The 11974-nt window shown below is 29.8% G+C and overlaps 1 protein-coding gene across 1 annotated transcript; it reads left to right on the top strand.

Annotated features, from left to right (window-relative positions):
- The first annotated feature begins 2035 nt into the window (after positions 1–2035).
- Positions 2036–3281, top strand: LOC129885079 (uncharacterized). Its single transcript, XM_055959293.1, has 2 exons — positions 2036–2487; positions 2638–3281. Exons 1-2 carry the CDS (start codon positions 2158–2160, stop codon positions 2929–2931), a joined length of 624 nt encoding a protein of 207 aa, XP_055815268.1. The 5' UTR covers positions 2036–2157; the 3' UTR covers positions 2932–3281.
- Positions 3282–11974: the final 8693 nt, after the last annotated feature.

The raw sequence follows: 11974 nt of genomic DNA, 5'->3' as shown, positions 1-11974 counted from the left end.
ATTATCAAATCCTGCATAATTAAATCCTGCATTACTAAATCCTGCATAACTAAACCCTGAATTACTAATATCTGTATAATTAATACATATATTACTAATACCTGCATAACTCTAATCGGCAACCAAACGGTCCCTCAGTGTATAGAATCAAAAAATATACATTACAAATATAAATATACAAAATAAAAAATGGTAGGCACCTTTAATGAATGATTACTGGCAATGTTATGGAACCTCTCCACCACTTCCACGTAGAAATGGTAGCGCTATATACTTTATTATACTTTAAATATAATAAATTTAATGTATTGAGAATTAATGCATTGAGAAATTATTATAATTTAATAATATGATAAATTATGCTTTGTTTTTGTCGAATTGAACGACAGATTATAGTATAGTACTCATACCATTTCATATTATTTGATTAATATATCAAAAGTAAATATTTTATTTATGTATTCAATTTTGAAAATCAAGATAGTTTTATTATATTTTGAAAATTATTATTAAGCTAAAGTTGATGGGGACTACAATTGATCTCAATCCATTATTAAGTAACAATGTTCCTTTTTTCATATTTTGATTAGTGCTCTTTTAATTATTCCTTTAATTGCCTATTTCTTGCAGTAAGGATCACTTTATTGTTGAAGCAAAAAAAAAATCTTCAAATTCGTCAAATTCTAAAGCATCGGCAATTAACGACTAATCAAATGAATGGTAACACTCCTAATAATCAATTTAACGAAGATTTTATTGAAATAACACATTCATTATTATAGGAACTTGCCTTCGTTATGAAGAAAGGTAGAAAGACATAAATAATAAATAAATATAAGAGTAAATGATTATTTTTAAATTATTCTTTTAGAAAATGTAAAGTAATTAAAGTAAACCCAATAATTATATTGACTTTTTAACAATTTATTTATTTGGGACTAGGAAAACAATTCAATAATTAACTTAGGTCTTTTTTGGAAAATCATTCTGATAATTGAATTTGGTGTAATTGAATGTAATTATATTGTCTAAGATGTTTGGTTAGCTATGTACTTGGTCAATAGATAATTAAGCGTAATAAAGGGTAATTACACTTTTCAATTCTCAAAAGAGGCTGTGAATTACTGGTAATTATATAGTGTAATTACAAATTGGTTACTTTTTATTTTTATTTTTTTCATTTTAATTTATTTTTATTTCTATTATTTTAAATTATTATTTTTTATTTTTATTATTCTAATATTTTCTAAAAATATATTTTTATTTATATTATTTAGATTTCATTTTCTTCTCATTTTAAACCTTTATTTCATGTATTTTCATGCAATTTTTCGTATTATCTATTTTTTAAATTTATTCTATGTTTATTTTTTTATTAGCATAATTTTGTCGGTATTTTAATTTTTAAATTAAAATAGAATTCATTGTGGAATAAAGTTGTAGACTTATATTTTTTCTTTTTCTTTTTTAAATCATATTGATGCATGTTATGTTTGAAATTTTACATAAGAGTATTATTTTAAATTTTTTGTTTTGTATATAGAACTTAGGTTATATTTTCAGTTCCATTTATTTTAATAGTATTAACTTGATATTTCACATTGTAAGTCATTTATGTTTTAATTAAACTTGATGAATTATCTTTTTGTCAAATATTTTAATTATTTTATGACAATATATTTATAATATTAATCTATTTGTTAGACATGTATTTCATGATGTCTATAAAAATCTTGTAATTTTGATTTATATGATTCATCTAATTAAAATGTACTAATTTAAAAATATAGTTCAAATTATTTTTTATAATATTAGTTAACAATCTATATTTATTAATTAATATATTTTAATATCATTTATAAAAATACTTATTAAATAATTAAATTTTATTTTAAAATTTAATATTATCTTACGATTGTAGTTGTGCAATCAATATACTTGTTATTACAATATAATTACAAACAAACATATCATAATAATTACTAATCTAATAATTTAGTTACACTAATTTTAATTATCAGTGGCTTTCCAAACAGTTTCTTACCATTTTGGTCATTTTCTGTATACTTTATGGTCTTCAACCCTAGAGGTGCAGAGAATCAGAAAAACCAGATCTCGAGAGAGAGAGAGAGAGTAGCAAAGTGAGAAATATTAACAATGAGTTGTCCAAAGAAGGAATCTGATAGTTCCACAAATTCAGTTGAAGATGATCAGATCCGGCGAGCCAAACTGCAAATACAATTTCACGGTATCAGAAGGGAAGATTTTCAGACCATTGAAGCCTATGTGAAAATATTGAAATCGGTAGCCGATTCTCTAGCAGAAATGGACAGTCCAATCTCAGATGCAGACATGGTGCTGCAACTTCTTGCTGGTTTGCCTACTCAATACTTTCCCCTCAAAAATACAATATCATCAAGGTGTCCTCTCCCCAATTTTGAAGAGGCTTGTTCCATGTTGCACATGCAAGAGGACATATTATTAAAGGTAAGCAGGGGATGGAGTCAGGTGGAAGCAAAGGGGTGAAAAATTAACACTATTGTATTCAAATTAAAATTATATTTTTGGATGTTTCTGTATATTCACTTCTTTAAATTTGAACGGATCATGAGCTAATTTTACTACCGCTAATTGCAGGATCCTGAGGAAAAAAATAGAACTGATCCTGGTGTTATTGGTGCAGAGCAATCGTCTTCAGTCGATAAAATCTTTTATGTAGTGGATACATTGGGTACTCTCTTAGATACAGGGCGTACAGTCCGTACTGTCTTCGCTGTAGCTGGTACATTGGGACTGGGTGCTGTCTTCGCTGGTCCATTAAGTGCTGCCGTTGGTACAGTTGCTACTGTGGGTGCATCCAGGATGATTGTATTTGGTGCAGTAAGTGCGGTGGCTGGCTGGAAAATTTCGCAAATGCTCCCTCGCAAGTAATTAATCGGGTTGATTTCTTTCTATGGTCATTTAATTGATACTTATTATCTAATTAAGTCTTTTTTCTTTCGCGAATTCTGTTTAAAGTTTGTCTTGAGATGTATGATATGCAACATGATGTGTATTTTGATTTTCCTTTCCAGGTGTGTATGGTATAGAGGTATATTTTTTGGTTAAGGATCAACTACTCTCCATAAGAGCCACAAAAATTAGTTAAAAGTCAATAGTCTTAGATTGATGTCTCGATCAAACTTCGACTTACGTGTATTCACATTTCATACAAACATCAGTGAGAAATGTAAATAATACAAGAAGGGAATATCAATCAAGAAAAACTATAATTGTGTTGAGATTATCAAAATAGGTAACGTATGGATAATGCTTTATTTTGTTTTTTAATATATTTCATTTGATTGAAATGATTTTAGTATATAGCAAAATGTTCATTTTGATTTTTGGTATATTCATTTGATTGAAATGGTTTTTACTAAGCGTTTGATCCCAAATAGTTTTTGGGAAAAATTTAAAAAAAATGGAAATTAGTGTTTGTCCATATAATTTGTTATTACTTGATAAATATATTTAGCAAAAATTCAAGTTATCAAGTTCTAAACAAAACTAGAATTTGAAAATTTGAGAAGTTTTAAAAATTTAAAAATTATTTCAAACTTTTATATTTTATAAAAAAGCATATCATTTGTTTATCCTAATTAAATATTTATTTATCAACTTACTCTATTGCTTCATTTTTTCAGTCTGAAAGTTTGTCGAAAAGAGATTGTTCGTGGAAATATTTTATGAAAGAATAGTTTGTTAGTATTTCTCTGAAAAACAATAGTTTAAAAGTGACAAGATTGGAAAGAAAGAATAATTTGTTTTTAATTCGATTAATGTATTTTTCTTGTCTGTATTGCTATTTTATTGTTGATTGTTATCAATTATGTTATAAGGTTTTTTTAACGAAACATGTTCATTATAAAATGATAACGCAAATTTATGAGTATTTTTAATAATTTTTAGAACTTATAAGTATAAAATAATATTTTTTGAAACTTTATAAAAACTTGAAAAAATTTATGGTTAAACGCATGATGAAACTTAAACAAAATTTCATCAAAAAATAACTTGCCAAAAATAAAATGTATTCATTTTGGTCCTTTATACTAAACCTAATAGATTTATCAAAAAAAATGTGTTAAATTTAATTATAAATCCTACGTGGCTAACACAATCAATCATTGTTGTCTTCTTTGTTAAGCTTCAAAGAAAAACTCCATGAAATCTAACACTATTATCTCTATTTTCTCTAACAAAAATTACTATCCTTTCTTTTTTAAAATAAAAATAATTATTATATATTAAAGACCATTTTAATCAAATAAAATATATTAAAAATTAAAATAAATAATTTTATTATATATTAAGTATTATTTGAATTAAATAAAATATATTGTGAATCAAAATAATGATAGGAAATCAAATCCACGAACCAGAAGTATGAAAACAAAAAGCAATTTTTTTTTCTAAAAACCAAACAAGTATAGTGCAAGTCTACTTTTCACCCACTAATAAAGTTAGTCCTTAAAAGAATGGAAACAATAATGTGTCATCTCTCATCGTACTAAAAGATATATTAATACTTAAGATGTTGCTGTCCAGTCCATTATTTTTAAAAAATAAATAAATTAGAAGTGTATTTTATTAAATTAATTTTTAATAATATTATAAAACTCTATTTTGCATTTGGATATTTAGTGTGAAGTTATGATTTTAAATTAATGTTTGAATATGTTATTTGAGATTATATTTAAATTTAATTTTTTTTAAAAAATATGATTTGAAATTTCAAATCATATTTTTTCTTTTTTTAAAATGTAAAACATAACCCATAAGTTTATATTTCTTTAAAAAACCTATTATTGTAAAATTTTTTTAAAAAACACTTGTTCGATGTAAAATTATTGTTTGTATCATGTATAAAAATTATATTAAAAGAATACTCATTATTACTATTATTTATTAGTAAATTTTATAAAATTATAAATATTTGGATGTTTATAATTGTAAATATTGATTTATAAAATAAACATAAGATATGTGATTAATCAGGGTCGTACTTTAGGGTATTTTGATACCTTAATAGTATCAATATGAATTGTAGTGAGATGTTTGAGATTACTCTATTTTAAATTAAATATCTCAAATTTAAGGCTAAAAAAGGAGGAAAACATCTTATAGAAACAACGTTCAAAATCTTAATTAAATTTTAATATTGATATCGAAAAAATATATATATGTATTTTCCACACTATATTTCTAAACTCACTTTGCCCAAATATATATGCCAGTCTACTTTTTATCAACAAATAAAGTTAATCATTAAAAAAATAAACAATAACTCACCTTCTAACATTAAACAAATGGTCCCTAGTTCCTGGCTATTCTTTAGAGTTGAATAGGCTCTTGGAGAGTGTGATTGGAAATATTCCTAACTTGCTTGCCAAGATTACAACCATTTGAATTGAGATTAGGTTTCAATGTTCTTGAAAAAGACCAAACTCTATGGAAAGTATCTAACTTGATTAAATTCAATCCAAATTGATCTATGAAGGGCATTTCCCTCACATGCTGAAGCAAGAAAGTCCCTGTCTTTTATGACATTTATAAAGAAAGTGATTTGGAATAACAACAGCCAAAATGACTTTCTTTCTTTAGAGTGATCCCCGTCAAGCGAAAACTCATTTCTGAGATTGGATCCTACTTGCCAGCTTCAGAATATCGACTCCTGTGGTCAGCTTTTGATTCCGCTTTTCTAAAAAGAAGTGACCAAGGCTACGCCCGGCAGGTCAAACATCTTGCTTTTCACCCTGAAAGATTCCTTCAAGAGGGCTATAGTTTCATCGTTAGATCCCGGTATTGATTTAATAGGCAGACATTTCTATCTAACACTTTCCCGGTATAAATCTTATGGTAGACTCCAGTGGATATAGCACCATTCATCTTCATTATTTAGCAAGGTTGGACCGCAAATTCGATAAATAAAACTCTACTGACCCCAATCTGAGATCAATCTCGATCCTTCTGACCCGGCCCTCCGGTCCGAAAGGGTTCAAATTCCCGCCTATGTCAGCTCGACCTGCTCATACTCTTACCACTAGACTCACTCTCATGTGTGACAAAAGGTATGCATTTATTCATATACTAGAACATAATAAAAAATATTTTATCTACATATCTATATAATCTAATTTTCAACCAATGGTATTTGGTTAACCATTCTTAGTTATAGTTTTATCCCTGGATGTGTGGTGTTATATGAACCGGTCAAAAATATTTAATATATCTGAATGATCTATTAATTAAAATATACAATACAACATAACACAAAAGAACAAGATATTGTTGGGTTTAGACCGTTTAAAATACTTTTATAATGTGTTAAATTATACGTTTTGGTCTAAATATGCATAATTTTATCATTAAGAAATTCTACGCATCATATATATTTAAGTTCTAACCTATCTTTAGAGCTATTAATATGAGACTTTTATTCACACAATCAATATATATATTATAATATCACGATCCAAAAATTGAGGTCATGATGACACATATCCCAACACCCAACCTGAAGTGTGAGCCTAAAAGTAAAACTCATATGAGACTCCAAAGGGGAAGTCAGGCCACAAAATAAACAAAAATCGGACTCAAATAAAATATCCCAAAATCTGGTGTCATAAGTATAAAAACATCTAATACAAGGTCTGAATTTGGAGTACATCACAACTCTCTGAATATAAATAAAGACTACAAAATAAAAAATAGAGCTAGTAGCGATTCGAATCTCGGGATCTCACCACTAATCTGGAGATATGAAGCCCGCTAGAAACATCAGCTGCCATGGGAACACCCTAAGATCTGCATCAAAGAGGGACACAGAAGTAGGGATAAGTACAAATCATATGTACTCAGTAGGTTTAACCGACTGAGTATAAGGAATTAATCAAACCTACGAGATAGACTAAGGAACGCTTCCACCTGCCATGGAAAAGTCCTATTCGGCTACTCTGCAACCAATTTATATAAAACAGAGTGATTAAAGTAAACACATAGGTACAATTCAATATCACAGTTAATCAGATAAGGCAAATAATCCAAGATGCAATGCAATGAGATGCTACAATTGTCACAACCCAAGTCTAGGGCCTAGACGTGACACGGCGAATGAGAAACCTGAAAGTGCCTCAAAGAAGCCTCTTAGCATTCTTTTAGTCTTTCATAGGTAATGACAATAAATAAACAAGCGAAAATCATAATAGTAAATCTTCAACTTACATATGTCCAACAATACCTCTAGCTTTTAGATTTAACGGGGCTAAGACAATTCCTTAGCCCACCCTCAATCATAATAGAAAGAAATGTCATAGTAAGTGTCTAAAGGTCTCAACATATCATAAGCTAGAAAGATAAAAGAGTATTGTTCCCAGAACATGGAAACTTACCAAAAGTAGCCTTCAAATGAAATCTCAACTAGCCACGTGGAGGAGAACGAGAAGGAACACCAGTTCCTACATAGTGATATCATGTAGGCAAAAGAGTATGCATTACGTAAAACATTTAGGACATTTATAAGGTAAAATACATAAATGAATGAATGCATAAGAAATCAAGTAGATAGCATTTAAATCATACGTATATGGATATATACATGCATGATTAATCATGTAAATAGCATTTGAAACATTCATTTGTGGGAGTTGACTATAACCGACATTAAGACCATATGAGCTATTACATGAAATCCAACATAACCCCCTACATTGTCCAGGGAGTCTACTTGCCTAGGGTAGAACTCCGTCAACTTTACATTCATTCTTTAACTTTAAGGGCTTTCATGGATCCATTAGCCTAAGCCTACAAGGGCTCCTATGTTGGCACATAGTTAATGAGACAAAGGGTTACTATTAGGATTCCCTTACCGAATCCCACCTCAATGCCCCATTCGGTGCTAAGTCAATCCCACAAAATAGTTTAATACTTTAAAATAGTCATATCATATAACTTGAGAATTCAGAACATCACATTCGGTGAAATAGCTCATTAAAACCTTTAGTGATTCAAATATGCAAGAATTGTCCTTATAGCATAAAAAATCCATCATTCATAGCATTCATCATTCTTTTATTTCATAAGCCTCCCTTTTGATCATAGACAATGCTTTCATAAACATTTATTTGGAGTCAAAGCTTTCAAGTCAAACTTCATTGAAAATATAGTAAAACTAGGTGAGTTTAAATCACTTCAACTTTCAAACGTGTATGTAAATGAAATTATGCATAAATATTTTGAAATTCATTAATTAAAAATCATCCTTTCAACAACCTAATATGAATTTCAAGAATCTTTAAAGAGATAGATAGAGAAAATACTTGCAAACCATCAATTCATACATATGAAATCATTTTGCGTTAAAATAGACTGATAATCATTAGTTTAACCATGATTCATGCTATTAAGTAGAAATAAAAATTACTCATAAGAAAATCTTACTTGAAATCAAGAGATTTACTTGAAAGAGTTTTGGACTACATGAGTGGAAGAACCCATGGATAAACATCCACATACCTTAGAGTAAAGCTTAAAGAAAATAAACATAATTTATCATATAATCAAAATACTTTAGGCATGAGAGTGAAATGAATACTCTCATTAAAGTCTTACATATCTGGAATCCGAAGCTTTACTCAGAATCGAAGAATTTAATGAACACTCTTAAATCCTAGCCGTTTCTTATCGCCGAAATATTTTGTATACTATCCACAGTATATGAATCACCAGAATAGTATTTCTACATTACTAAGAACTAAAACTATATTTTGAGAATGAGTAAAGAAGTTTATAGAGAGAAGAGTTGCTTGAGAAAGCTTGATGAATAAAATGATGAAATAAGGTGGGTATTTTTTATAGGTGTGAACGATGAACCTAACAATAATAAAATAATTATAAATAAAAATTATAAAATTTAATGGAGGATTGTGATGTCATGGGTGATGTCAAATTGATCTAGATCTTCCATGGTTGGTGACATGAATCTTCTTTTTACGGAATACCTTTTTTTGGAACTACGTTTGAACAAGATAACTTCCTAATTAGGATTTGGTGTATTCATATGAATTGTAGCTCTAAAAGTCTCATTTCATATCATTCAAGAATCAACTGAATGGGATCATCCTACAGTGAGAAATGATTTTTCTTCTACAAATACTCCATTTCATCACAACACCGGGTCTTGGAAAGATTAATTTATTTGACCTACTTAGCCTCCGAATCTTAAGCAATGGTCTTCACAAAAGATATAGGTAATGATGTTAGAGTTATTAAGAAAATTGAATCACCTAATTTAGACCATCCTATAAAAAGTTGTGCCCAAAATATAGAAGCAGTATCATTTTCATCGAGAATTGAAACACCATATACAATGTTTTTAGGGGGTGTTACAACAAGATGTGATGGCACGGTGGAATCAAGATTATCGCATAGCCTGTCGTATACACCTATAGAGCTGTGCTACCAAACAGGATCCATGGGGGCTTTCAGACAATATATCTTGTCACAATCTCAATGTATCAACTACCTCACCACTCATCTTGTGGCTAAGGACTCATGATACTAATGTCTCATCCGCTTGCCACCTAACTCATGGTCAAAAATAAAAAAAGAAGGTGTCACATTTTCTTTCTCAAAAAGAATTTCCACAGTTTTCAACTTTCCAATGATCAATGATATGATGAATAAGGATGAATGCATTCACAACACATAAGGCGTGGAGATAATATTCAACTCGACATGTAATACAAGGTTCAAGGTTCTCAAAACTTAACCTAAATATGATATTCACCCTCAATAGACAGTAATGGGAAGGAAATACCTCAAATTAAGTGTTCATCCTTTTTCAAAAATTTCTCAGTACTCAATATGCTCAAAACCCCCAACTCAACTCTTCTGTCAGACATTACAAGTCAAATAGTCTCCTCACACCTCTCTTGCAGGCAAATCATGAATCACATAATCTCAAATCAGATAAGATAACATATAAGGTCCCCACATGGGCTACACAACACAAATAAGTTTCCACACGGGCATCACATTATAAATAAGCCCCACATGGGCATCTCAAGGTAATTAACAACCCCAAATTATATTACAACCCTCATCCTAAAGTCTATAACATAGAATCGACTAATTACCCCAACTCAGCCTTAAGAAGGATAGTCAAACCTACCTCGATTGTCGAAACCGCACATGAACGCTCCTACCGAATGAGCAATCCTCGAATTCAATGCCTGAAATGACAACCCACTACCAAGAATAAAACATACACATCACAAGGAGTCCAATGATACTCATATTGCAAGTATTTGAAATCGAGGGTAAAATGGTCTAAAAATTGCTTAAAATTCGAAAAGGAAAAAATTGAAATTTTATTTGAAAATCATGTTTTACATATCGAGGGGAGTTCGTGGTTGAAAAACTCAATATAATCGAGCAAGAATCAAGTTCCAAATCATGAAAATACAATTTTTTCAACTTGGAGGAAAACCCCCAAAATCCACCTTTGAGATCTTGATTTAAAGATGTTTTGAAAGATAATAATTGAAGAAATTGGTAAAGAATCGATAAGAGAACTTACCCACATGAATTTTCTCAAAAAATTGCTTTCAAATTCTCCCTCCCAAGGTTCAAATATGATAAAAATAGTGAAAGCTATTGAAATGAGAAGAAAGGGAAAAGATATTGAAATGGAAAGAAAGGAGCTTTTTCAGCCAAAAAAGTTGACTGTTGATCGCGTGTTGACTGTTGACCGCAGTCAACTTGCACTTCCACCATTCAAAACATGTTTTTCACCCTCAAAACTCATTCAGAACCCTATAAACATGAACCTATAGTGCAAATTGATCAGAAAACACGTTCCTGAGCCAATGGAATTATTGAATTTCTAAAAAAAAGTTGGTATGACCGCAATACCCTCCCGTACCTTTTATTGGCCTAAAATTCAACTTTTGGCCTAAAAACTCAAAACGATGATTAAGACCCTGGAGCTCTATGTCAATATCCAACTAGACTAAACTCGAAGTTATGGACGCAACGGAACTGATAGAATTCTCATCGAACGCTCAGATCTCAAAATGTTAACCGAAGTCAAACCAACTCATTTAAAATCATACTTTTCAACTTAAGAGCTCAAAATTCCTCGTATCAACCCCAAATCTGATTCCGACGACTCTCCTAAACCAATTTTCACATTTCAGAGCTGATGGAACTGACAGAATCTTGTTCCAAAATCCGTACCTCCGATTGATATCGAAAATTACTTTTTAACATCTTAACTCTATATAACTCAAGAACTTTTCCAATCCACAAACTATTAAGACTTTAACACATTCAACCACATAAATTGATCAAATAACACTTGGAGGCACTAACCAGAGGAGTAAAATGGTAATTTCACAAAAATTTCCGAAAATGACCCTTAAGGTCATTACATATAAAATGATACATAATAACTATGCAAATAAGGTGATGAGGCGTTCAAATTTACAGGGTACTATTGCCAGAGATAAATTCCTCACTATAGTCACTCCTTGTTCTGATCCTTGTTCTAAGAATAAAGAATAGCCTCAAGAAGAAACAAGACTAAGAGCCCGTTTGAATGACTTATAAGTTGCTTATAAGCTGTTTTCAATTTTTTTGAGTTTTTTGGCTAGCCAATTTAAAGTCATTTATTACTTAAAATAAGCTCAAAAAAAATAAATGAGTCTTCTTAACTTAGCTTATCTAAAGCAACTTATAAGCTAAAAATAGCTTATAAGCCTAAATTAATAAGTTGAGCTACCTCTAGCCCAACTTATTTTTTTTAGATTAGAAGATGTTTTCAGCTTATAAACTGCTTAAAATAAGTTAAAGCAAACAAGCTATTAGGGCTCACAAAATGGTGTAACTACGAAAGCTACAACAATCTCTGTAAATAAACGCTTTGTCAGTT

The sequence above is a fragment of the Solanum dulcamara genome, chromosome 4 (genome assembly GCF_947179165.1).
Source record: "Solanum dulcamara chromosome 4, daSolDulc1.2, whole genome shotgun sequence".
NCBI lineage: Eukaryota > Viridiplantae > Streptophyta > Magnoliopsida > Solanales > Solanaceae > Solanum > Solanum dulcamara.
Note: the sequence above shows the minus strand (reverse complement) of the source record. Positions and strands in the feature narration are given on the sequence as shown.

Coding starts and splice junctions, on each gene's coding strand:
- LOC129885079 (XM_055959293.1), top strand. CDS start 2,158: ATGAGTTGTCCAAAGAAGGAATCTGATAGTTCCACAAATTCAGTTGAA. Junction 2,488..2,637: donor AAGAGGACATATTATTAAAG/GTAAGCAGGGGA, acceptor CGCTAATTGCAG/GATCCTGAGGAAAAAAATAG.